Source organism: Corapipo altera, unplaced genomic scaffold, assembly GCF_003945725.1.
Source record: "Corapipo altera isolate COAL_440 unplaced genomic scaffold, ASM394572v1 258, whole genome shotgun sequence".
In the NCBI taxonomy this organism is placed as follows: Eukaryota; Metazoa; Chordata; class Aves; order Passeriformes; family Pipridae; genus Corapipo; species Corapipo altera.
In genome coordinates this window covers 127,081-152,578 of record NW_020885098.1, presented here as the reverse complement: position 1 = coordinate 152,578, position 25,498 = coordinate 127,081, and the positions used below count along the sequence as shown (strand labels likewise).

Sequence of the window (25,498 nt, the reverse complement as noted above, 5' to 3'; positions counted from 1 at the left end):
GGATTTTCTGAGAAACCAAAGAGGAGTTTTCTAGCAGAACACAGTTGTGTTCCCCCACTGTTAGACAACTGTGTCTTTTATCTCTATCCCCTGTATGGTATTTGGTGTCATGTTGGAAAGGTGAAAAGGCAAAACTGTAACTGTGAGAAAACTCTGAATCTAAATGGCAACTTTGAGACTACAGGGGAGTGTAACTGGACAACTGGGTGAGAAGTCTGCAAGCTGCAGGTTGAAGGTGGATCTCTTCTACCTTGGGAAAGGAAAGATTTTTAATCTATATTTAATACTATAACATAGTCAAAAATGGTTTTTTTTTCCGTAAATGAATGTCTTGATGTTGTTCTGAAATGGTTTAAATGGCAGCACATAATACAAACATTCTCAAAACTTTCTTGGAAGGAAGTTTTCTCCTGGTCCCTCGTGGGTGTCTTGGTGCTGTGTTGTTTGTGGGTGGATTGCTGCTTCTCCCCATTCTCCTTGGGTTGTTTATTTTTGATCACACCACGCTCATATTCTTAGCTGGAAGGAGGATTGGAAGATTTTTCCGTTCGAAACTTAAAACTACATAAAAGACCTAATTTTGGGGAGAGGATATGAGTGGGGGAGAGACATTTTCCTATTTTGACTTCGTTCTTAGCAAATATTTCATAGTGTTGGGAAGAACCACGACCAGCTGTTCACTATCTCCCTGGGAGGAGGTTTTTTTCAGTGAGTCTGAGCAGTTGGGATTTTGCATGAGTTGGGTGAGCCAAGAATCCTTCCGACGGCTCCGGGTTCGTCTTTCCAGTGGTGAAATCTGTCACTTGGCTCCCGAGCAGCACAGCGGTTCCTCTCCCTTGCTGCAGCAGCCTGTCCTCTGGAAGGAGACAAATGGCAAGTCCTCAGATGAACCAAAACTGGCCTCAAATTGGTGGTGTAGGTGCAGGGAGCAGTGATGGGCGAAGGACCCTGGTTAGGCAGCAATGGAAAGTTCTTAGGACCAGGCAGGAAACCAGGAATTGCCCTCACCAGTTTGCCAAACTGGAAAGAGCAACCTGTGTGGGTATCACTTGGAAAAAGTAGTGCTGTGGAGCAACAAGGAATGCTGCAGGACTGTCCCACTGTTGGCATCAGAGCCACTTGGATCTGAAGCTGGAAGTCGTCCCCTTCAACTCCATGTTCCCAGGTTTGGAGGAGGAGGAGGGCAGAGAGGCTGCAGAGCAGCAGAGGGAGGTTTCAGAGGTGCCCTTGAGATGAGGATTTGTGTATTGCCAAGAGCTGACCGGAGGTTTCGTTTCTCGGTGATGCTGTTGAAGAGAGAAAACAAAGAAATCTGGGAAGTAGTTCTCAGCCTGCTTTCTTTAATGAAGAAGGTTGAAGCTGAACATATCCTAGGAAGTGTTGAGCAGGAGGCAGAAGGCAAAGTTGTCTGAGCTCTGCCCTTGTGACGAGAGAATGGATGGGAGGCCCTGAGATGAACCGCTCGCTTCTCTGGTTCATCTGCCCACAGAGATGGATTCTTGGGGCATTTATCTGCAGGAATCTCAACTTGTGATGCTCATGGGACTGCTTCGAAACTTTAGAGACACACATGAAGCTGAAGAAATAAAATAAATTGTATTTCTGTCTCGATGAGCAGTATTCCATGGGGAAATAGATGGCTGCTGTACTACAGACAGTGCTGCTTTTATGCAGAGGTACTGAAGTGTGATCAGTTGTAGGGGTGGCTGGCACATGTGGTTTGTCTGTCAGGCAGAGTGGGGTTTGGATTGATTGTGATTTTTGGGTTGGGATTGGCTTTTATTTTTTAATTTCTTTGGGGTTAGAAACTGGGAATTTTGAGTTTATGGAGGGGTGATTAAGCTAGGTCTTTATAATTTGATAAATGTTACAATGAGTACTTCACAGGCTTTAGAGTGTGTTCGTGGAACTCTTAGAGAAGAGTCTTTTCTAAACTGCTTGCCTCCTCTGACAGGCAGGCTAGCACAACTGGATATTAGGTGCTTTCCTCTCTAATATACCCCTCTCTTCCTTAATTTCTGCGTGTTTCACGACAAAACAAATGGAGGGCACAGGGAAGTGGAATCTTGAGAAGAACTTGGACCACTCAGCGTCTGTTTTCTGAAAAAGGCAGATATGATGTGTTGCATGTTCTGTAGACAAAGGTTTAAATCAGGGTTTTCTTGAGCAAGAGTCTGTGAAGCTCTTGTGTGTTGCATTGGAGCTGATGGTACGTGGAAAGTGCTGCTGCTCCTTTTGGTTGTTTTCTTTGGATGTTGCATTAGGAGGCATCATGAGATAGCTGAGGCCAACAAAGTACTTAAAAAGCAAGTGCTTAAATGATAATTAGGTCTATTTTGGTCAGTTATATCATTCTTAAACCAAATCTGTTACTTTCCAGGTGGAATCGTTTATCTTGGATCAGGATGACCTCGAAAACCCCATGTTGGAAACAGCTTCCAAATTGCTGTTGTCGAGTACTGCTGATGGTGCTGACCTGAGAACAGTAGATCCCGAAACCCAGGCGAGATTAGAAGCTTTACTTGAAGCTGCGGGTAAGTCCTCGTGTCCCGTACAGGTTTAACCCCGGAGCCCTTACCCGAGTCCATCCTGGAATCGCTTGCATAAGGCTAATCCACAGGAGCATGATACAGCTGCAGCTGTACCGTGGGGTGGGAGGCTTGGCAAGGGTGTCAGAGAGGGGAAAGGAGTTTACAGAGAGCATTTCCAGGTTTGGAAAATCGTGCGAAGGTGCTTCGGGTCTCATTCCTTCAGTGTCATATTGCTAAAAGCCGGTGTCAACACGAACACCTGACCTCTGCTTGAACCCTTGTATCAAACCTTAAATTGCTCAGTGAGGGTTTATTTTGTAACAGTTGCTGTATGAAAAGCTTTAGTAGTTGCTTGTATTAAGTAGTTGTCACTAGTTGAAAAGCGTTGCCTTCTGTGGATTGCAGGGCTTAAATCTTGTGCAGCTTTTAAACTAGTGTTGTAAATGGTTAATCCCGTCGCGGTGGAAGCTGGAGTTGAGTGTGCTTGGAATGTTTCTGCCGAGGTACCTCACAGGCTCGATTTGAACTTGTCTGTTCTGTCCCTCTCCCCGCCTGGCACTGGCATGGCAATGGCAGGAATCGGGAAGCTGTCGACAGCGGACGGCAAGGCCTTTGCGGACCCTGAGGTGCTGCGCAGGCTGACCTCGTCGGTGAGCTGTGCGCTGGATGAAGCTGCCGCGGCGCTGACCCGCATGAGGGCGGAGAGCACGGCCAACGCCGGCCAGACGGACAAGTAAGGCAGCCCCGGGGCGGGGGGATGGGACTCTTACTCAAGCGGAATTGGTGCCAGGTTATCACCTGGGATTCTCCTCTTAAAACGTTTATGGACTGACAGGTCTTGCAGTGGAGAGTGGAGCAATTAGTGCTGCTTCGAGTTCAGGAATCACGCTCCAAGGAATTTATTGTGACCAGCTATAAAAGCATTTCTAAGCTCTTCAATAGTACAGGCCTTAGAACTGTACCAAAAAGTTGCAGTTCCTAGAATGGGTCATTCAGTGGCAACATGAGAGTAGCTTTAGGATCAAAAAACACCTTATAGGGAACTTCAAAAAATGCCTTTTTAATTGAGGAAGGAAAACAGTCTTGAGGGACCAGGGCTTTGTGGTGATGAGCATCACTTAGGACCCTGGACAGAGCCTCAGACAGGGAGTCGCTACTCCTATGCTGGACTTCTTGGCTTTATTAGTTGGATTTTGTCCTACTGGGTTGTTTAGGAAGGAAATTAAAAAATTTATTTCCTTCTGGGCTTTCATTAAGCTTCAATAAAGTGGAAACACAGTTAATAGGAAGAACAAGTGCTACTGTGCTAGCTGGACATGTGTTCCTTCTACACCGGGTAACTCCAAAGGAACATTCCTTGGTGAGGGAACAGGACACATGAAGAGCAGAATTATTTTGTGCTATGGCTGCTTCTGTTCTCTGCGCATCCCGCCTTCTCCCCAACCTCCTCTTTCTTGGGAGCAGTGGCTGTTGCCAAAGTTTTTACCGGGACAGAGGATCTGAGAAATAAAAATAAACATCGACACGCTGTGAACAGACATATTTGAGAACTAATTCTCCATGTATTAAAATTGTGTCTGGTTACAAGATTCTGGTGTTTTCAGCACAGCACAGAGGGGAAGTGGTTTATTTTTTTCCAGGAGAAGAGTGATGCAGATGATTTGTTTTAGTTTCATTACCAGTTACAGTGCTGAACAAATAAAGCTTTCCTAAGATGGACTGGTGATTTCCATGTCCGCTGGTCCTGGGGTCTCCTGGAAATGTGCTCTCCTGGAAGCTTCTGTTAAAAATTAATCACAGGAATGGATGTGGGCATGACAGTTTTCAGCCGAGTTAGCTGGGAAACCTCAAGTGTAAAACTGGCACCTCTTTAATTAGCAGTTGGCAGGTTTTTAGCTCGTGTTTCCTTTTTTTGCTGACTGCGTCCTCACGGCGCGTTGGATTCCAGGCATTTCAAGCCCAGTCTGCACTCACTGCTGAATGCTCTCTGTCTTTAGCCGCAGCTTGGCCGAGGCTTGTTCCGAAGGAGATGTAAATGCCGTGCGGAAGCTGCTCATTGAGGGCCGGAGTGTGAATGAGCACACGGAAGAAGGGGAAAGCCTCCTTTGTCTGGCCTGCTCAGCAGGATATTATGAGCTTGCGCAGGTTGGTTTTCAGGCTCTTTGTAGTACGTGTGTGTCGTACAAGAAGAAGTGTGAAGTGAATATATTCCGGGCTTGGGCACCTGGAAGGGGTTGTTAATGGAGCGGGAAATGTCAGTTCACTGACAGACGAGTCTCACACATAAACTGAATGTTGCTGGTGCGTTCTGGGTGCTTACTTTCTGTAGGGTTTTCTCACACAACAACGTGGGGAAGGTGGGGGCTCAGGGTGGTGTTGGAGGCACCCCGGTTTGTCGCTTGGGTGTTGTTGATCCCTGTGTGCTGGCAGGTTCTCCTGGCAATGCACGCCAATGTGGAGGACCGGGGAATCAAAGGAGACATCACGCCTCTCATGGCCGCTGCCAACGGTGGCCACGTCAAAATTGTCAAGCTGCTGCTAGCTCATGGTGCTGATGTGAACGCACAGTCATCCACAGGTGAGCAGCGTGCTGGGAACTCCTGGAAAGCTGGGATTTGTGCTTGCTGGGGAACTTGGCCTGGAAATTTGGGAGGAGTGGCTCTCAGCCAAGCAAGGCAGAATGCTTCCTTGTGGTGGTTTTACTGTTTAAATTCTTCTTTTTTTTTTTTTAATGAAACTCTAAAATGTTGTTGGAGAAAAAATACGATTGGATGCAGACATACAAAGGTGAATCAGGTCAGTTAGTAATTGGCAAGTGTTTGAGTACATAGGATTTGTTGTCACATTTGAAGCACAGTTTGGTAAGTTTGTGTGTACATGTAAAAGTTATTTGATGGCAGGTCTAGGAAACCAAGGGGAAAATAGGAAATGTGAGAAAATGGCCCCCTTCCCCCTCTTCCCGTGAGAATTTGGTAGGCATTTGTATTGAAGTGACCAAACAGGGAAATGGTTTAAGTTTCTGCAGCCTGGAAGTGGAGAGCTGGTGTGGAGTCAGCAGTGATTGACGAAGGGAGAGATGACCCTGAGTGAGGAGGAGAGAGGGGTACCGGAAAACACCTTATTTACTTCTGTGGTATTTTTTTCAGTGAAGTAGTCTCAGTAACAATACTACCTTGACCTTTAATTTTTTTCAGGGTATCTTTCATAAAGGCAGATTCTTGGACTGTTTCTGTTCAGATTGATGTTTTTGTGGTTTGTCTAGGGAGATGTGAAGATGATGGGCATTTTGGAACCAACCCTTTAGAGGTCTTTAAAACTTGATTTAGAAGCAGCATTTAATTCTGCTCCCTGTTTTGAGCTTTAGTTCTTAAAGCACAGTGTGTCCCTGCTGATTAACAGTAAAAAGGATGGGGTTTTGTGATGGAAGCTGGGCTGGCAAAGCGAAGAGAGGTGCATCAGCAGAGGCACAGGGAGATCCTCAGTCTGTCAGCACTGAGCTGCTTGGTGCCATTATTTATTTTCCCCTCCCTGTAGCTCGGAAAACCCCGTTCCATCAAGTATCTGGGTAAAAACAGAACGGAGCATCAGGTGAAGTTCCCACTGCAGGAACGCCCCGAAATTGTGTTTCCAACCCTCCTTCTGTCCGGCTTTAGGCAACACGGCCCTGACCTACGCCTGCGCCGGGGGCTACGTGGATGTCGTGAAGGTGCTGCTGGAGTCGGGCGCGAGCATCGAGGACCACAACGAGAACGGCCACACGCCGCTGATGGAGGCGGGCAGCGCCGGGCACGTGGAGGTGGCCAGGGTGCTGCTGGAGAACGGCGCGGGCATCAACACGCATTCCAACGAGTTCAAGGAGAGCGCACTCACCCTGGCCTGCTACAAAGGTACGGGGGCACGGCCGGAGAGCTGGGACGGCGCCGAAAGTTCATCTCCCACACGGGGTCCTTCAACCCTCCTGTCTAGGACCAAGTGCATTTGAAGGCTGTGAACAGACACTTTGTGGTGCTTTTACCCTGGCTGTGTTATCCCACAGCGTGTGTGTGCCACGTATGAAATGGTCTGTGCGGAGAGTTTAAGTGTCAGGATATAAACCTTTGGTCTGAGTTACGATGCTTAAAGATGCTCTGTGAAATGAGTTAGGAGACAGGGAACTAGTACTGTAGAATAAGCATACTAGACCTTCTGTATTGTAGCTGTGTTATAAAGAAAGCTCTGCTCAGATACAGAAATTATTTAATTTTATAGGACTTAGGACTTGAAAAACATGCAGAATCAAAGAGCTTGCCTTTTAGGTGTCAATGTTTAGGCAACAGCCCTTTGTTGTCTCCCTTAGAGCATTAGGCAGCAATCTTGCATCACCCAGTGAAGGGATGAAGATTTTTAATTAAGAGGCCAAATACATTCCCTCAGCTCAGCAACTGCTGTTATAGTCACTTAGGACATGTTTTATTGGAACCATTAGGGTGGCCCTTGGCATCACAGAATAGTTGATGTTGGTAGCAGAGGTACCTGTGTGGCACCTGTGTAGAAGCTGGGTCTTAGCATTTCATTCATGTTTTTTGTCTGCCTTGATAAATTCATGGTTCACTGTTGCTGAAGGCTGTCATAAACCGGGGGGATTTTTTTGTGGTGGCTGTCAGAGCAAAGACAACCAGTGTTTGAAAGAGAGAAGTGAGAGCCTAAAACCCTTCCTCCCTGAGGAAGTGTTCTTGGCCTCTGAAGCCTGAAGTGAGGCTGGAAAGCAGAGGTGAAAAGTTAAGACTGTGTGTGTGCAGTGAATTGGATCACATTTATAGTAACTACACTGTTAAACCCCTCTGCATATCGACTGCAGAGATACAAACAAGCCTTTCCAGAGGAAGTGGGTATTTTGTGTTATAGTGTGGCCATCCATTACCTTCATTGTGTACTTTAGATGCTGTCAGTTGTGAAACACACTTTCTCAAGCAGTTTCTCTCTGTGAACTATTTTCTCCACACAGGCCACCTGGAAATGGTGAGGTTTCTGCTGGAAGCTGGTGCAGACCAGGAGCACAAGACGGACGAGATGCACACTGCTCTCATGGAGGCTTGCATGGTAAGAGACTGTGGAATTTGCAAATTACAGAACTTCAGGTGGGAGCTTTCTCAGTATTTGTTGAAATACTTTTAAGAATTCTAATGTGCTAAACAGGATGTGCTGTTGAAGGCATTTCACATACCTAGATGATGTGGAAGGAATTAGTAAGCTGAGTTGTCTGTCAGTGTAGGTGGTTACCCGTGTAACATGTTTCAGTGTGGTTCATATAGCCACGTGCTCCTCGAAAACATACAATCAGAAGCTGTTTGGGAAGCAACTGGGAAGTGGAAGGGGAAATTTTTAACTTCTTACTAATCAATGCTTTGATGTTGGTGCTTTGTCAATCTGAGGCAGTTGTATTCATCTGAATATATAATTTCGCTGTTAAACTGAAAATTCGTCTCTTAAACTTCCTTCTTCTCCTTCTCTCCAAATAGATTGCTCATGGGTTGGGTTTTTCATGCCATTAGCCTTGTGTAGTGTCACATTGTGAACCCGTGGCCATGGAAGAGGGCAGTAAATCCCTGTTTAGCCTGCCCTTCCCTGAGACAACTGCAGCGGTTCTAAAATCAGCCAGTTATGTCTGTTCAGGGAAGGTAATGGCTTTGGATGGGGGAATCATTAACAGAAACCATTATACTTCTCAAAGTTGTTGGAAAGAAAGTCACGTAGATAAACAGGACTCCAGCTGTCCTTTGTCTCACCCTGAAATCTTACTAGAGCAGCCACATAAATATCCTGGGCGCTGGCCTGGCAGGTGATGATAAAATTACCTTGTTTGATGTGTCAGTCTTATTCTCATCAGGACATCTTTTTGGCACAGCTATGGATCAAGCCTTCCTTTCCTTGCCACTGTTTTCCCCCCTTTTACCTCCACCAGCAGACCAGGAAAAGGCCGTAAGACTCACAGAAATGTTGAGACCTAATTTTTGTTAAGAATTACTGAGCAATAGGAAAAAATTGTTCTCTCATTTCTGCAGGAAGCTGTTCCTAGGGAGGCATTTCCACACTGCTGCTCAGAGCTGGCAGACAGCTGAGAGTCTCATACCTTTGGCTCTGCTGCAGAGAGGAGGCAGCTTTCTCCATCAGTATTTAAAGAGCTTGCAGTGTGAAACGAAGCAGAGCTGGGACTCCCATCTCCGCATGGTTTTTATGCAGAAACAGTTCCTGCTCTCCAACAGCACAAGAAAACCTCCTTCTCTAGAACAGCGTTGAACTTGGCTGTGTGTTGCAGAACTGTTTATCTGTGGCGTAGCGATGGAGGGTTTAAACCTTGTCCTACAAGGCGTTCAGGAAGAGAGTTTTTATAGACTGCAGCTAATATTGATTTAATGCAAATGAGGTGTTGGGCAATGGCACTTGCCTTGTGGGAGCCAGAAGCAGGTTGGTCTAGTTTGCGTTTCCTCTCGCCGAAGCACCGATGCCCACAGAGCTTCGTCTCTAAAATCCAGCTGGTGCTTTTGTGCAGCTCACTCAGGGACTTCTTCTGCTCTTTTAGCAGCTGGGAGGCTTTTCCTGGCTGTTGTAGGAGAGCTGAATGGCCCCACCCCATGGCAAGGTTTATGAAAGCATGGATCCAATTCCCTTGTGTGGTGAAGCACCAGCAGTTCTCCTCCAGGCTGCTTGGCCCACATAGGAAGCTTTGAAACCAACCTTGGTGGTGCTGTGTGCCGTTCTCCTCCTGGGGTCAGGGTGAGCACTGAGCTGTCTTGCCAGAGCCTGATGGCTGAGGCGCCGTCTCTGCGATTCCCTGAGGAGAGATTCTTTATGGAGTCTTGGAGTTTCTCCCTAAAATAGTACTGTCATTTCATGTAAAAGGTGAATATGTCCTAGTTAATGTCCTAGATATTTTTCCAAGAGGAAATCGTGTTTTGCTCCCTGGATATCAGAAGAAGGTATAAAACACTTGGGAAGATGAAGCGGAAAAATGTCAGATGGAGTTTGGTATTTTGTCTGGAAAAGAGCTTTTTGGAGTTGTGGTTTCCAGCTTGGCAAGGACGGTAGTGGCTGCGATTTGCTGCCTCTTAGGACTTAATCTTGAGATCAAGGTGTACTTAACCTTGTTCAGAGACAACCTTGGTTCCTGGGAGCAGCTGTTTATTCTCTGCAGCCCTCCCCTGTTTGGTGTGTCAGGTTGTGGTTGCTCCAAGTTGGAATGATGGCAATTTCCTCATGGAGAAAACCAGCTTGGAGGGTTTGTGCTGTTGTTGGAGCACAGCGACCAGGCCGGTCTCTGCTTCTGTCTGAACAGAAGCAGAATGGAATGGCAGTTGAATGTGTCACTGTCAGGCCTCCAGTGTAAACACAGAGCTGAAAAGCCACTTCAAATAGCTCCTGAATTTATGGCATACTGAAAAAATGACTGAGATCCTATGCTCAAATATTTCTGAAGGAAGAACTTAAGAGGTACTTTTTGGTAGAACAAGTTTGATAGCGTGGTCATGGTACCTGGAAAACCCTGCCAGGATCCTGCCAAGGGAAGGCTGTTGCTCTGGTGGCTCCTGGGATGTGTGAGAAACCCCTGACAAATGGTTTTGGTTTGGCTTTCTCTTGGAAGGAGAAAGTAGGTCCTGACTGCTGTTAAATTGAGCAGTGAAATAGTTTTGCAGGAGCCAAGAGGCAGACCAGGTCAGTGTGCATGGCTGCTTCCTGAGAAAGGAGGGGAGCAGAAAGATTTCAGTGTTGTTCTTCTGGAGGAGGCCAGCTTCTAAAATAGTGGTGAGCTCCCTCTTGACTTTCTGGGCTTTGTTTTGGGGTCCCCCCCTCAAGTAAGTTGATCCCAAACACTTGAACTTGAATCTGATATGAAGAAGTTGTCCAGCTTGTTACTTGCACCATCGACAGGCAGTTTTGATATGAGGTTCATGGCATTTTAGTTTTGAATTGAACCATATTCAGTAAAAACATGGTTGAGGTTTCCTCAGGTGCTCATTTAAGAGGAGATCTTTAGCCTTTATCCAAATGCTTAGAGAAAACAGGAAAACTGTTAAGCAAGTTGGATTACATTTTTGAACTCGTTTTACTCACTCCTTGCCTTCTGTGTCTGCGGAGGGAAGTTGAGTCTGTGACAAAGCTGTGGAGAAAAGCAGTTGTTCCGTTGGCCAGTCTGTTGACCTTGGTTTCTGGACTCCCCAGGATGGCCATGTGGAAGTGGCGAGGTTGCTGCTGGACAGTGGTGCCCAGGTGAACATGCCCGCGGACTCGTTCGAGTCCCCGCTGACTCTGGCAGCCTGTGGCGGGCACGTGGAGCTGGCGGCTCTGCTGATCGAGCGGGGGGCCAACCTGGAGGAGGTCAACGACGAGGGCTACACACCACTCATGGAGGCAGCTCGAGAAGGCCACGAGGAGATGGTGGCACTGCTACTGGGGCAAGGTAACTGCTGGGGGGGACCTTCCGGGGGCTGGAATTCCCCAGGCAGCTGTACAGCTCTGGGGGGAAAAGCACTAAGTTATGGGATTTTCATTTGCTTTGGTGATAAGGTGCCTCATGAACTAGGAAGTGGTTTGTCTGCTGATCCTGCCTATTCTAACTGGGGTTTTTTGTTGTTTTAAGGAGCAAACATCAATGCTCAGACAGAGGAGACACAAGAAACCGCCTTAACTCTGGCTTGCTGCGGAGGGTTTTTGGAAGTGGCAGATTTCCTCATTAAAGCAGGAGCTGATATAGAACTTGGGTGTTCCACACCTTTGATGGAGGCTGCTCAAGAGGGACATTTGGAGCTGGTTAAATATTTATTAGCTGCAGGTATGGAGGCAATTTGTTAATAATTCTGTAAAGGTTTATTTAATCTGACTCTTAAGAGAAAAATATCTTTTTCGATATTCATTACATTTTCATTAGCAGCTTCTTGAAGTTGACTGCAAAGGTCTGTGGAACCCTAAATAATTTACTGGATGAACTCTTAATTTAGCTTTTGAAGATTGAATTGATGTAAACTTGCTTGGAACTGGACTTACAGTTTATTTCTTTATTCCTGTGGAGTATGATCAAGTTAACAGTTTAATAGCTGTTGGATCGGACGGGGGAAGTTTAATTTGCTGTCTGATCTTGTCAAGATTATGCTGACTTGCATATTTTCTGTACTGAACTTCATAAAGCTTACATGGTTTTACCACCACTTTTTCAGGGGCTAACGTGCACGCCACGACAGCAACAGGTGACACAGCACTGACATATGCCTGTGAAAATGGCCACACTGATGTAGCAGATGTCTTACTTCAGGCAGGTGCAGATCTGGTAAGTCATGATCTTTGTAAAAAAATCGAATTAGGAAATAAAATTATTGACTTCTGATGATTTGTTAATTTTTTGTTGTTGTTGTTGTGTTCACTGCTGAGGATTTACATGTTTGCTGTAAATCTGAATACAGCTATAGCAATTATCTTTTAACCTTTTCTTCTAACTAACTGAGAACTGGTGATGGTTCTCTAAAGTACTTTAGGCTGTTTAATTACCTGAAAGTGCTGAGGTCAGTTACACTAACCAGTTACTCTGATGACTGATGTCTAAAGCATTTCCAAGCCATTCAAGGTTGCCTGGACAGGAAAATAGGGGATTTTGTTCTTTTGTCATGGTATTCAGCTTCGAATTGTTGAGCTGATTCTGGGTTAGTCCTTTTACCTGCAAATTTGTTCTATTCCTTATGCAACAGACAGTTCTGTTTGGATATGGTCTATTTGGTGTACCATAACAGAATTAAGATGGTGGAGGTAAATCGATTTATACATTTCAGTAGGCTTTTTTGCCAGTGTGTTGCCAGAAAGCGAAGTTAGGCGTGGCAGAAGACATCCTGTTTAACTAAAATCCCCACCATGTGCCTCAGTGCTTCTTGTCCAAGAGTCTCACACCTGTGCAGAGACAGGTGGTAGATGGCTCACCTGCCTTCAAGATACCCTCAGTTCAAATGTTAGCTGGATATTTACATCTGAGTTTGTGAAACACTAAAAAAAATGATGTTCCATGTCTAAGACCTTTCCATTCAGAAAACCCCAGGGCTCACTGGCCTCCTTTCACATGCAGTACTTTGGATTTTGAAGCCTTTCTTTGTCTGCTCTAGGAGCATGAATCGGAAGGTGGAAGAACCCCTCTCATGAAAGCTGCCAGGGCAGGTCATGTTTGCACTGTTCAGTTCTTGATTAGCAAAGGTAAGAGCGTGGAAAGGTTTGGGTTCTCCTGATGTTAGAAATACTCCCGGTTAGGAACATGTCAGAACTAGTGTAACTTCCTTGGATTTGTTTCAAATGTCTTAACTCAAGTAGGTCATTGATTCTCAAATGAGGCATGTAATGATCGCCTCTGTTCCTGCTGAGATTAGTGGGAATGCAACTAGTGATAAAAATAGTGAATTCCAGTCTTTAATTCCTGGTAAAAGCATCAGTACTAGAGGTTGCTGGGGTCTCCATGCCCCTGGTGCAGCCTTGGAAGCACTGTTTTCAGGAGTTTTAGCTTCAGGTGCCTGTAGGTTTCCAGGTTTGGACTATAACTTGCTTGATGCTTTAATACAGAGCCTGGAATTCTTATTTTTCTCTCTTGAGCTGATTCTGATGATTTTTTCTTGTCTCTGCCCTGTATGGAGCAGGACAACCAGCAAGATGAAATTTTCCCCGTGTAGATTGCAGAGTAGTTAAATTCTGTTGCTTTTGGTAGAGTTGTTTTGATGGAGCTGTTGAAGTCTTTTTTTACCTGATCTTTTCCCCCTGTGTTTTTGCAGGAGCAAATGTGAACAGGACCACAGCTAACAATGATCACACAGTGTTGTCACTGGCCTGTGCTGGAGGTCACTTGGCAGTTGTGGAGTTACTGCTGGCTCATGGTGCTGATCCCACACACAGACTGAAGGTTTGTCCCTCAACTCCCTCGTTCTCCTCTTAGATAATTTATCATCAGTCTGAAAACTAAGGATACCTAAGCGAATTCTCTCCTTTTGTATTCTCTGCAACTGATGCAGCATGTCATGATTTAAATGGAAATAAGATGCAAGAACCGGTGTTTCCACAAGCGGGTGTTGTGCTCATGAATATATTTATAGAAGTCAGGGTTAGGAGTGCAGATCCATTGATCACCATGAATGTAAAGGTTGATCTCCAGTTGCAAGGTTGCAACTGTGGAAGAGGAAGGAAAAATTTTAAAAGTACTAATTTTTTTTTTTGAAAATAGTTCATCGAGGCCTTAGGTTTAGATGTGAACTTGCTGCAGGTGGAGTGAACATTTATTAAGGCAGACAGCAGGTACCAGGTGCTGCACTGTGTCTCCCAAAATGCTGCGCTGTTGTTTTGCTGGAGCTCTTCTCTAACTCCGTGATCTTCCCCTCTCCAGGACGGATCCACTATGCTCATCGAGGCAGCCAAAGGTGGTCACACCAGCGTGGTTTGTTACCTTTTAGATTACCCAAACAACTTGCTTTCTGCTCCTCCACCCGATGCCACTCAGCTGACCCCACCATCCCATGATCTAAACAGGGTAAGATTGCAGGGCCAGTGGGCTCTGGGCTTTTTTGCAGTTCTTTGTGCAGCTTACTCAAGAGTGTAAAGATGAGAGAAGAGTCAGTCATGTCATTTCATGAACTGTAGGTGAACACACTGGAAACTACTTAGAGCTGTCATGAAAATGGGGAAGACTTTTGAGCATTATTGTATAGTGCTTCCATAATTATTATTAGTCTCTAAATATTATTAGAAAAAATGTTGAGGGGGGGGGGGAAAAACAGCAAGAGTGAAGGTCTGCATTAATGAGGCTCTTCAGAATTTAATTTGTGGCCCATTGTGGCTTGTATTTGCTGTACCACAGTTTAGCACTGTGCCATGCTGACTATGGTTTGGCAAGTAATTTTTTAGGTTAAAAATGCAAAGTGTTTTGAGATCAGATGATCTCAATTTGTTAATTATTGAACTCAACGTATTAAAAACGGTATTAACTGTTCTTAGTGACCATTGAAGTCTGCTTTTCTAACAGGTTTTGCTTACCTTCTATTGAATTATAACTAGCATAGAGTATGAGAAAAGTAATCTGTTAGTCTCCGACGTTTTAGGCTCCTCGAGTACCAGTGCAGGCGCTGCCCATGGTCGTCCCACCCCAGGAGCCTGACAAACCCCCTGCTAATGTCGCCACAACCCTTCCCATCAGAAATAAAGGTCAGTCGTAGTTCTGCAGCTTACTTTCTACATATCCTTCCGAGGCAGAAGGTAGAGACTTGCACTTGTAGCAGAGTAGTTCCTATGAAGAGCGTTTATGGATTCAGTCAAGGAAACTGCAATTTTGAATTTTTTTTTTAATTTGAATTTATTTTTTTAAGGATTTGCTTATCCACCAAGTATCAGTCATCTAACCCTGTAATCACAAAGCGTCAAGAAATCTGCCTAAGTAAATACGTTAAAATCTCTATTAGTCTGACATACTGGACTAATGCAAAATGTCACCCAGAAGCCTGTAGAAATTGGATAATGGAAGTTGCAAAAATCATGTTAATCTCCATATTGCAGTTGATTTGATAACTTGTGTTTCCTTAGGCTAGCAGTCTCGGAGTGGGTTTGACTAATTGGATTGAAGGCGGAATTTCTTGTGCTATAAAATCTTTAGTCTGATGTGGCTCAGGTCCTCCCAGGACTAAATTTGCATCTATTTTGCTGTCGCCATTTTGACACTTTAACGCTTTCTGTACGTAAGAATTCTCTTTCAAAACCAATTTTTATCAAGGATCAGCAGTAGGAAATACAGGCGTGCATGTCCTAAAATTAATCCTGTGTGTACACTTGTATTGTTCTGGAGATACAGCGAGGATGGCTGGAAGAAGCCGGGCACCTCCACTGCCTCAGATCCTGAGTTTTGATTTGCCTTTCGCCCTTCAAAATTAACCGATTGTTGCTTCTCCACCTGGTATGGCAGAGCATGTCAGCTGTGTTACTGGGGACTTCTGCATAAAAGACCAGTTGGATTAGTCCATCGCTCGTTCTTGCAGGAAGGCTGAAATATTTGCCTTGCTTGGGCAGAGAGCTGAGTTTTGACACAGGCAAAATCATGTCTGCTATGGATAAAATGTAGTGGCTAAACACACCCTGTTAGACCCTGCTAAATCTAAATGACTGTCCTGGGTTCTGGCGCTGTTTGTCACCTGAGCAAAGCTGGATACCTGGAGCAAAAGGATTCCTAGTCCTGTAAAGTGTAAATGTACCGAGTACTAAAATGTACCGAGTCAGTCGCAAAACCGGTGGCCTAGACCAGTCCCCAAGATGTTTTTGCATCCCTTGGGCTGTGTTCATCCCTAAGCATATGTTCATGACCTAACAGCACACCAGACACAGAACACCAAGTAAAGAGACAGCGTCCCCTTGCTTTTTGCTCCCAGTTTTCTTGTAGCAGCACTCGGTAACAGCGGCTCGAGACAATCGCTTCCTTTGGCAAAAGCATAACGATTGTTGGAGTAGACCTGTCACCGTAGCGCAGGGATACCTGGGCTGTATGTGCAGAAATGGGTCCTGTTAAATTGCAGTCTGGCTGCCGGGTTCCAGTGGGTAGGTGTTCCTGGAGGGCCTTCAGTGCACGCTGACCTCCTGTGGGTGCCGTGCCTTGGCGCGGACCCGGCCGGGCAGGGCCCAGCAGTAGCTCTGTAATGAGGATGCCATTCGTATGCACTTCCATTGGTTCTGAGGGGGTTTCTTTTTCACACAGCTGCTTCTAAACAAAAGTCCAGCAGTCATTTGCCAGCAAACAACCAGGATGTACAGGGTTACATCACCAATCAGTCTCCAGAGAGCATTGTAGAAGAGGCTCAGGGCAAGTTGACAGAGCTGGAGCAGAGGATAAAAGAAGCCATAGAGAAGAACGCTCAGCTGCAGTCCCTGGAATTGGCACACGCTGACCAGCTCACCAAAGAGAAGATTGAGGAGCTGAACAAAACGAGAGAGGAACAAATTCAGAAGAAACAAAAGATTTTGGAGGAACTGCAGAAAGTGGAGCGAGAGTTACAGCTGAAAACTCAGCAGCAGCTAAAAAAGCAATATCTAGAGGTAAAAGCGCAAAGAATTCAGCTCCAGCAGCAGCAGCAGCAACAGTCTTGCCAGCATCTGGGACTACTGACTCCCGTTGGGGTAGGAGAACAACTCTCAGAGGGAGACTATGCACGATTGCAGCAAGTGGACCCCATCTTGCTTAAAGATGACCCCCAGCAAGCTGCTGCACAGACGGGTTTTGCACCAATTCAGCCTCTGGCCATGCCACAAGCTTTGCCTCTGGCAGCAGGTTCCTTACCTCCAGGGTCCATCGCAAACCTTACAGAACTGCAAGGTGTTATAGTTGGACAGCCAGTGCTGGGCCAAGCACAACTAGCAGGGCTGGGGCAAGGAATACTCACAGAAACACAGCAAGGGTTAATGGTAGCCAGCCCTGCTCAGACGCTCAATGACACGCTGGATGACATCATGGCAGGTGGGTTTACGTTGTTATGAGCAGGTATAATATTTGCTTGACCAGTTGAGGGTATGTCCACTTCTTTTTGTGTGTGTATGTGTGTGTGTGTGTTTGTGTATTCCCATGAGCTCTACAGCAAGTACCACTCGCCCTCTGATCGCTGTCTTGATTTGGGAAAACTAGCTTTAACCTTTCAATTTGCAGGGCCGAGGTAATGGTGCCAGTTGGTCAGGTTGGTATGGTGGAGGTGGCAGTTTTAACTCTTCATAACTTCTGGGGGCCAGTGCCAGGTATAAACAGTTGTATTTTGGTCTGATTGTAGCTCAGAAACAACACATTGACAGTACTGGTTAGTACTTTGAACTAGCGGAGAGCTGACTGAGAGGAGGCTGTGAGCAACTGCAGCACCACATCAGGCCTAGAATGTGTGAGGAGTTTATCTTTTGAATGAGAGCTGCTCTAGTAGACCTTAAATAGTCTATCTAGGCAAAGTTTTTACTCCTATTTGGAAAAAAAGATGACAATTTTATGACTTGTAAAAATATCTCCTCATAAAAATGGCTGCTTTGCCAGCAAGAACCATGTTTAGCCTGACCAGAGGCTTGTCGTCACTTGTGAGAATTCTTTGCCCAGTGACATCGGTGCTTTAAGGCCTTGAGGAGTAAAATAAAAGAATGAAGCAGGTTTTATATGTGAGTTGTTAGTGTTGCTTTACTTCACACCTTCAGTTGTGTTGCACTTAATCCCCTTCCCACGCTAAAGCAGCAGCTGCAGTGCTCACTGTGACTCCTCAGCTGAACACAGATGAACTGCTAGGACAGAGTCTTGAAAAATGATGTCACTTGATGAAAATGTACCAAGGTGCTCTTGCTTAAGCTGATGCACTTATATTTTCCCAAGTGCTGTCTGTTTGAACAAGTCTGCTTTGCAAAGCATGTTAGGATGAGGGATGTGTGCCAGAGGGCAGCAGGTCTCCAAAAAGGTTTTAGCCCAGACCTGGTCCTGGTGTCCTGCAGGAGGTGGAGTATGATGGAGCAGAGTGAATGGAAGGTATGGTAAATGGCTAAACTACCGGGTGGGGATTGTTTAAAACACTAGAAACAACACTTTTTAAATTAGGCACCTAATGAGTGACCTGCTATCCAGGCAAAGCCTCATTACAGATGACAGAAAGTTAGAGGAGCTGCGGAGATTGTTTACTGGAATTCTCATGTTAGAAGTGAAGCCTAGACATAGACTGGAAGTGAATAAAAATAAATGGATGCATGACAGTGTATAAAACTGCATTTATCGTGCTCTGATAGTGAAAATTTCTTTCCTGTGGAGATGCTGGGATACAGGACGATAACAATTCAAGAATTGGGATAATTAAAGTTCCTGGTAACTTGTAAAGAATCTTTGCAATGCTCTTCAGTTGTGTTTAAATATAACTTAAACCTGGAGTTAGGACATTTGCCATGTGTTTAACTGCATGTAACATGTTGAGAAGGTGTGATTTTGGGTCACCTGCCACGTACCCAAATTCCTGTGCGTGCCTTTTGGAGCATGGCAGGCGTTTGCCCTGTGACTTGGAGTGAATGTTTTTGTACTGCTCAGCCCCACTCATTAGCATGTGTGTGCACACATGCACCTGGGAATGAGGGCTCAGCTCACTTCTGGGAAGGGACTGATTTTCAGGGGTTTTTAAGTGAGAGCAGATACAGACCTGAGTACAGAACTTCAGTGCCAGCCTGAAAACACACATGAGAATTCAGCGTGGAGCTGAAAGGGGCTCAGTGTAACACACAACATTTAAACAGCACCTGAATGTTTGATGGGTAGCTCTGAGTGTGGCTTTAATAGAAGCTTCTAGAGTATTGCCATGGATTTAAATTCCTGTTTCTGAGATGCCTTCAGTTTAGTTCCATGGCAGAGCTGTGATTACAGCACCAGTTACAGAAAAAAAGCTTCACCTTGACTGTGCAAACTTGATTTAATGTGCATCTCTGTGCCTAATTAGTTGCAAACAATGAGTAAGTAGTAAATAATCTTTCATTTTTACTTTTCTGATCCTGCTGGAATTGAGGACATGCAAAACATTTACTCTTGAGCTTCAGGTGTTCTTGTTTGCTGTGAGGCTTGTAGAAGTATTTTTTAGTATTAGTTATGTAAGTCTTGAATGAAAACATTTAATCTGTCGAGTGGTATGGTAAAGATATAGAAGAAAAAAAAAAAGGTCCTGTTTTTAATAGTGAACTTTTTTCCAAGTAGAAACTATTGAAAGGGTTATGTTGAGTCCCAGAACCTCACAAAGAACTTGAGGAATCTTGAAGCACTTGATAAGATGAATTCCTGGAAGTGACCTTGTGGGATGAGTCAGTTCTAAATGAACCTGTTATAACTGTGGAGTGCCAGCATCCCAGGAAAATCAGGCTGTGTGCCAGCTGGGACCCGAGCAGGAGCTGCTTTGGTGTGGGACTGCCCTGCCTCAGGGCACCTTGCACACTGGAACTAATAACCACCCCTGGAGCTCTCAGTCCCAGGAGCAATGCTGGGTTTGCACTGGAACTCAGAACAGAGCTTGGGCTGCTGTAATCTGAGGCATGCTGTGCATCTCAAGTGCTCTGGAGTGATGGTGAGCCTGTGTGACAGGAACACGGCTTGTAAGAACTGGGGGCACGGGAGGAGCTGATGTGGAACAGGCCTGGAGAGTTGGCCTGAAACCAGTTGGAAAAAGCTGAGGTGTGCAGTGCATTTCTTGTAAGGTGTTTTTGTATTCAGTTTCTCATCTTGGCTTATTGCAGTGCGGTGTGGAACAGCCTTTATCCATGCACTGCTGACCTTCCAGGAGATAAGGAATGAGTGCATAAGGACAGCGCTGTGCCCACAGTCAGACAGCACTAGTGAGACATGGAATGATCCTCAAGAAGAGGAAAGGGCAGTCTAAAGGTGTAAGACAAATGCTTCTCTGGAGGGGGAGAAGGGAGCTGCTGTGAGGTGGCCTTTTTTCATTTAAATTATGAGAAAGTTGAGATGTGCCCAGAAAGAAATCAAGATAAAGAGCAGCTCTAGTATCACTTAGCACAAAACTGATAGTGTGAAACACTCTGCTAGTGAACTAGCTTTGAAGGCTTGGTTAGCCCAGGCATGAAGTAATGGTGTTTTCATGGTGGAGTACAGCCTTTGAGTTCCATTTTGCTACTAGTCCATTAGAGTAGGTGGAGGAGCAGAGGGAAAAGATAAATACTGGACTATCAGTGTATTTAGATTTGATGATCAAGCTAGTTGGCTACTCTTCCCAGTGCTCAGGGATGTCGTGAAAATCTGGCTTATTGAAAACTTGGAATGTTTGAGTTTGGGCACTGTAAAGATTCTGTTCATCACCCTTGGCACAGTCATTATAAATTACAGCTCTGCACAGGTAATGTTGAGATAAATATATTCAGATCATTACCCATAAAAATAAATGTTGTGTCCTAGTGAAATGTGCTGTGGGGATATAAAGTATATTTGTGAATTCTTGATGAATCATGCATGTGTCTCTCTTTTTTGGGGGGGAAGGAGGGGTTGGGTTTTTTCCTCCCCCTCACTGCAAAAGTAAAGAATAGACTTAACCTGAATTAAGGCCTCCTTAAGTAACTTTTTTTTTTTAAGTCTAAGAACTTCAATAGTGTCTCTTGTAACATAGCTGATGTTCCTCAGTCCCCATACTGGGACAGGAACAGGAATTCTTAGCAACTCTTTAAAACAGGTGTGCTGTTTTTGACCTTACGTGAAAATATTTCGTCATAGCTTGTTTATGTCTCTTTTAATCCATACCTGTGGGATTTCTAAGGTGAGATAAGTTTTCAAGAGGCACTTGAATGTAAAGATCAAGGGAGTTTGAATCCTGAATTCTGATTTACCCTTAAATGTAAGATTAATGATACTTTTTGCCTTAGAAGTTGGAGTTCTTTGTTTCTCACAGTGACATTTATTAGCTGCTTTGCTGGGGTTTTGTGTAGGAAGTACAGAAATTAATGATAAGTGTAAAACACAGGTGCCTTGCAGAGATGGGAGCACACAACTTGGAATATTAGGGTCCAGGTTTTGGGGCATCTGTTGGAAAACTTTGTTTCATTTTGCAGTTCAAGGTGCTTTTGCCAACTGGACAGAAGTGAACAGTGCTTCATTTGCTCCTTTGCTGTCACACCTGAGAAACACCTGGAAAAATGACAGGGAGAAAAAAACCCATTGAGTTCTTTTGAGGAGAAGTAGGAAAATGGGAGTTTTTCCCCAAAGGCTGTTTTAGATTCAGGTTCTCTCTGTACTTGGAAACCTGCTGTGTATGGAATGAGTTTCGGGGAGTGTGGCAGTCGGTGCTCTCTGTGTCATGTCCACACACTGTCATCCCTGTAAATGGTGTTACCTTTGCTTACCTAACACCTTGGCCAAAGTCTCTGCAAACTGGCCGTTCCGAAGCTTCCGCTTCTCTGGTTTCAGCAAATTCTGCCATGTGAGCATCCTGACCCTGTTGCTTTTTCTTTGTGTTTATTGGGGGGGTGGAGGGTGAAGGTTGGGCAGACCTTTATATGAAAATATTTAAGCTGTTTTAAGGAAAACGTGTAGATACCCGTTGATTGGAGTTGTTTTGCAGCCCTGCTTCTGAAGGTATGGAACTCTGGTCCAAATAATGGCTGATTTGTTGGAGGAAAGATCATCGGGTTAAAAAAAATTAAAATAATATTTTTCTCGTGGTGGGCTTCTAGAAAACATGTCAAGCTGATACTTAACTCTTTCTTTGATTGAATACAGTAAACCTTTTTCATAGTTAAAGAGTTAAATGTTCAAAGACTGGGTTAAATGTGTGGAATATATATGTTGGTGGAAAATACAGTTTTCAGGGAGCTCTGTCTGTCGGTGGGAGTTCCCTTTATTGTCACGTCAAACTTGGAGGTGTTTTGCTTTGACTAAGTGTGGTTCTTCTGTCCAACAGCAGTGAGTGGAAGAGCATCTGCAATGTCAAATACTCCTACCCACAGCATTGCAACCTCAGTGTCCCAACCTCAGACGCCGACTCCGAGTCCCATCATTTCTCCTTCAGCCATGCTGCCCATCTACCCTGCTATAGATATCGATGCCCAGGTGAGCCTGCTGCTCTCACAGAGCCACAGAGCTGTTTTTCTCTGCACCCTGAATAATTCAGCAGTGTTAAACAGCTCTCTTGCATAATGGATTGGGGTCTGGGGACTGGATTTGCTGCTTTTGGAAAGCCCGAACAACTCCCTGGAGAGTTACAACCCACTCTGCTCTGTGTTCTCACCAAACAAAAGAGAAGGTCTCTGAATGACTGAACGCTTGTATTTCTTATTCCTTTGTTTTCAGGCTTATGAGAAACAGCTAAGTTGTCTACTGACAAATTAATTACTTTTCTGGCCTGATACGCTAAGACAAAAGTAAGCCTTGGAATGTTGCACTCTGATTTTTCTGGTTGTGCTTCAAGTTGTTGGCCAGTGATCACAGACCTATGGAAGTCTTGAAACTAATAATTTCTGTGAATTTTTTTTTTTTACAAGAGGAAATAATTCAAGCTCTCATTTCCACTAAAGAAAGGGCTTTTTTGCCCTGAAAATAATTGTTAAAAGGGCGACTTTGTGTTGACTTAGAGCTAACTGACCATCACCAAAAAGCATGCCCATACTACCTGGGCATACATGTGTGCAGAGCTCTGGGCTGTACATAGCATGGCTGAGGTTTGGGCAACATGCAGTAGAGGAAAGGCATGGGATCTTTGTGGAGGAAGGGAGAGAAACCTCTGGAAAGCCAGTCCTGGGTACCTCAGCTGCCTGTGGCACTTGGCTTGGTTTCTGCTGTGACCAAACCTTTGGTGGAACTGGAGTGTTAAGATTAAAGATAGAATTCTTACCTTCATTATACCATGTAGAGGTCACAGTCAAGCAGTGGTAAAGAAGTTAATCTGGTTAGGAGAGCACAGATGACAGCTCAGTTCCTGAAGAATCTCAGTTCTTGTCAGGAGTTTTCCTTAAATCTCCCAGCAGAGCTGACTCGAGAGGTAGAGTCCTGTTAGGAACTAGCAAACAGAAGATAGTGGTAGGGGAATCAATAAACACATCTTTAGCTTATAAATTTTTTTTATTGCTTTGGCTAATGTGCTGTATAACATGGGCTGTCCTTGAAAAAGCAAATCTTTTATCTTGTGTACGTGGTGTGTGTTTTAGACTGAAAGTAACCATGACACAGCCCTGACACTGGCTTGTGCTGGAGGCCACGAGGAGCTGGTGCAGACCCTGCTGGAGAGAGGAGCCAACATTGAGCACAGGGACAAGAAAGGTGAGTGTCTCACCATGGCAGTACAGACCCTCTCTGCTTTGCCAGCCTCTCATCCCAAATAAATCCCCAGTAAAGCCAGTCCTTTTGTGAAGCCTTTAGGCTTGATTTTCGGGTGGTTTAACTCGCATCACTTGAGATATGAATGTGGACTCTTCAAACATCCTTTTCCATTTCAGGGTTTACTCCGCTTATTTTGGCTGCTACAGCCGGTCATGTGGGTGTTGTGGAAATCTTACTGGATAATGGAGCTGATATTGAAGCCCAGTCTGAGAGAACCAAGGACACTCCCTTGTCTTTGGCTTGTTCCGGAGGGAGACAAGAGGTGAAGTAAAACTTTAGTCTTCAAAAGCAGAGTGTGAATTATGTATTGTGTCAGTACAGCAAGGCAACCTTCCAGAAAAACTACAGTCACTTAATTCAGCACTTTTATTTCAGGATGGTGTGGTTTAGAAGGATGCTAAGATGTTCACATTGTTCCCATTTTCCAATTTATACTTCAAAACATGTCTTCTATAGATTGCTTTCTCTCCTTTGATAACTATGCAGGTGTCCTCATGACTGCAGTCATTAGTGCCTCATTATGGGCCTTTTGCCAGCATAATTAGGTATGAAAGTGAATGTGATGAGTGTTGTTGAGAAGCAGGAGTTAGACACGAGTGGGTTCCATATATGAGCCACATCATGGCTTTTGGGAAAGAAAATGGGAAGACACTGGGCTTAGGGCAGTAGAGGTGATGTCAGGATACCCTTCTACCCCAGTTTTAGTGTTTGACATTATATTTGTCCTGTGATTTCATGGGAAAACATTCTGATTGAGAATTGTGCAGGTCTAATCTAAACACTTTTTATGCTTAAGAACTGGAAGTGGAGCAAATTAAACATTGCACGAGAGATGACACAAGGGGTTTTCACTTTGGTGTACATTGTTATTTTAAGTTGCCAGTAAAGTCCTCTGCAGGGGAGGACAAAAAGCAGGAGTACTTTGTAGGCTGCATTCACATTGAATCTTTGGCTTTGGCAGTCTTTAAAGACCGCTGAAATAATCATAAAAAGGATTCTCTTGCTATGTTGTGCAATTTGGTGTGAAAGGTTGAAGCATGCCAATGAGCAACTGATTTTTTACAGAAAGTTTTCCAGGGGCTTTGGGATCACGGTTGCAGCCTCATCTGTTCATGGAGGCGAGGAGTGTAGGGAAGCAAGTGACTGAAATGGCTTTCTTACCACTGACATCTCCCAACAGGATGCTGAGGCTTGAAAACCATTTGTCCTGGATAGATTTGTAAGTTCTGGAGAAAACCAGATGTTCTTTCTTGACACCCTGCAGGTGGTGGAGTTGCTGCTCGCTCGAGGAGCAAACAAGGAGCACAGGAATGTTTCTGATTACACACCTTTGAGCCTCGCCGCCTCGGGTGGCTACGTGAACATTATCAAGATTCTGCTGAATGCTGGGGCAGAAATCAATTCCAGGCAAGTTCCCTTTGCACCCCTCCTCTCCTCATCTTAGCTGTGAGTTATGTGAAGAAAGTGTGTGTGTTATCCCTTTGTTTTCCCTGTGTACTCTACTCCATGTGGACACGTAGGTGATGCTTTTGCATCTGCTGGGAGGTAGAAAGCAGCTCAGCTGTACACTGCACAGGTCAAAGGGAAGGGCCAAGCACAAGTTATGCTCCTCATAAGAGATGCCCATAAATTTAAAGCAACTAAAAAGTGACATGCATGGTGTTTCTAAGTGGAAATAGTAGTCCTATGTGATGCTACTGTGGAGAACCTCTTGTAGGTTCTTCAGCAGTAATTGGTGTGTAGCTGATTTTTCAGTCTTGGATAAGTACTCTACCTTCACGAGTTAATCATAATCACGTTTATGAAATGACTTTTTTAAAGAGTTAGGGGGTTTTTTTCTTTCTTCTCTTTCAGAACTGGTAGCAAATTGGGCATTTCCCCCTTGATGCTGGCAGCCATGAACGGGCACACTGCTGCTGTCAAACTGTTACTGGACATGGGCTCCGATATAAATGCCCAGATCGAGACCAACAGGAATACAGCTCTGACTCTGGCCTGTTTCCAAGGGAGAACTGAGGTGGTCAGTCTGCTGCTTGACAGAAAAGCCAACGTGGAACACAGAGCCAAGGTAAGGAGCAAACACTGCAGAAGTCTCCAAAAAGTACTGCTTTGTAAGTCTTCACTTGACTCTTGT

The 25,498-nt window shown here is 44.8% G+C and overlaps 1 protein-coding gene across 10 annotated transcripts in view; it reads left to right on the top strand.

The window, feature by feature from the left end:
• ANKRD17 (ankyrin repeat domain 17) overlaps positions 1-25,498 on the top strand; it is a 70,139-nt gene that overhangs the window by 32,758 nt on the left and 11,883 nt on the right. For 4 of the 10 annotated variants that reach the window (XM_027669669.1, XM_027669671.1, XM_027669675.1 and 1 more), the window contains 19 exons: positions 2,381-2,534; positions 3,108-3,264; positions 4,529-4,676; positions 4,962-5,109; positions 6,185-6,418; positions 7,516-7,610; positions 10,728-10,965; positions 11,146-11,337; positions 11,720-11,829; positions 12,650-12,737; positions 13,304-13,431; positions 13,909-14,052; positions 14,621-14,723; positions 16,258-17,013; positions 21,950-22,098; positions 23,193-23,304; positions 23,481-23,626; positions 24,629-24,771; positions 25,219-25,432. In XM_027669669.1, the coding sequence (XP_027525470.1) occupies positions 2,381-2,534; positions 3,108-3,264; positions 4,529-4,676; positions 4,962-5,109; positions 6,185-6,418; positions 7,516-7,610; positions 10,728-10,965; positions 11,146-11,337; positions 11,720-11,829; positions 12,650-12,737; positions 13,304-13,431; positions 13,909-14,052; positions 14,621-14,723; positions 16,258-17,013; positions 21,950-22,098; positions 23,193-23,304; positions 23,481-23,626; positions 24,629-24,771; positions 25,219-25,432 (3,459 nt within the window). Of the gene's footprint in view, positions 1-1,595; positions 1,677-2,380; positions 2,535-3,107; positions 3,265-4,528; positions 4,677-4,961; positions 5,110-6,184; positions 6,419-7,515; positions 7,611-10,727; positions 10,966-11,145; positions 11,338-11,719; positions 11,830-12,649; positions 12,738-13,303; positions 13,432-13,908; positions 14,053-14,620; positions 14,724-16,257; positions 17,014-21,949; positions 22,099-23,192; positions 23,305-23,480; positions 23,627-24,628; positions 24,772-25,218; positions 25,433-25,498 lie in introns of those variants that run through there. The other 6 variants (XM_027669670.1, XM_027669672.1, XM_027669677.1 and 3 more) reach the window with 4 other exon arrangements.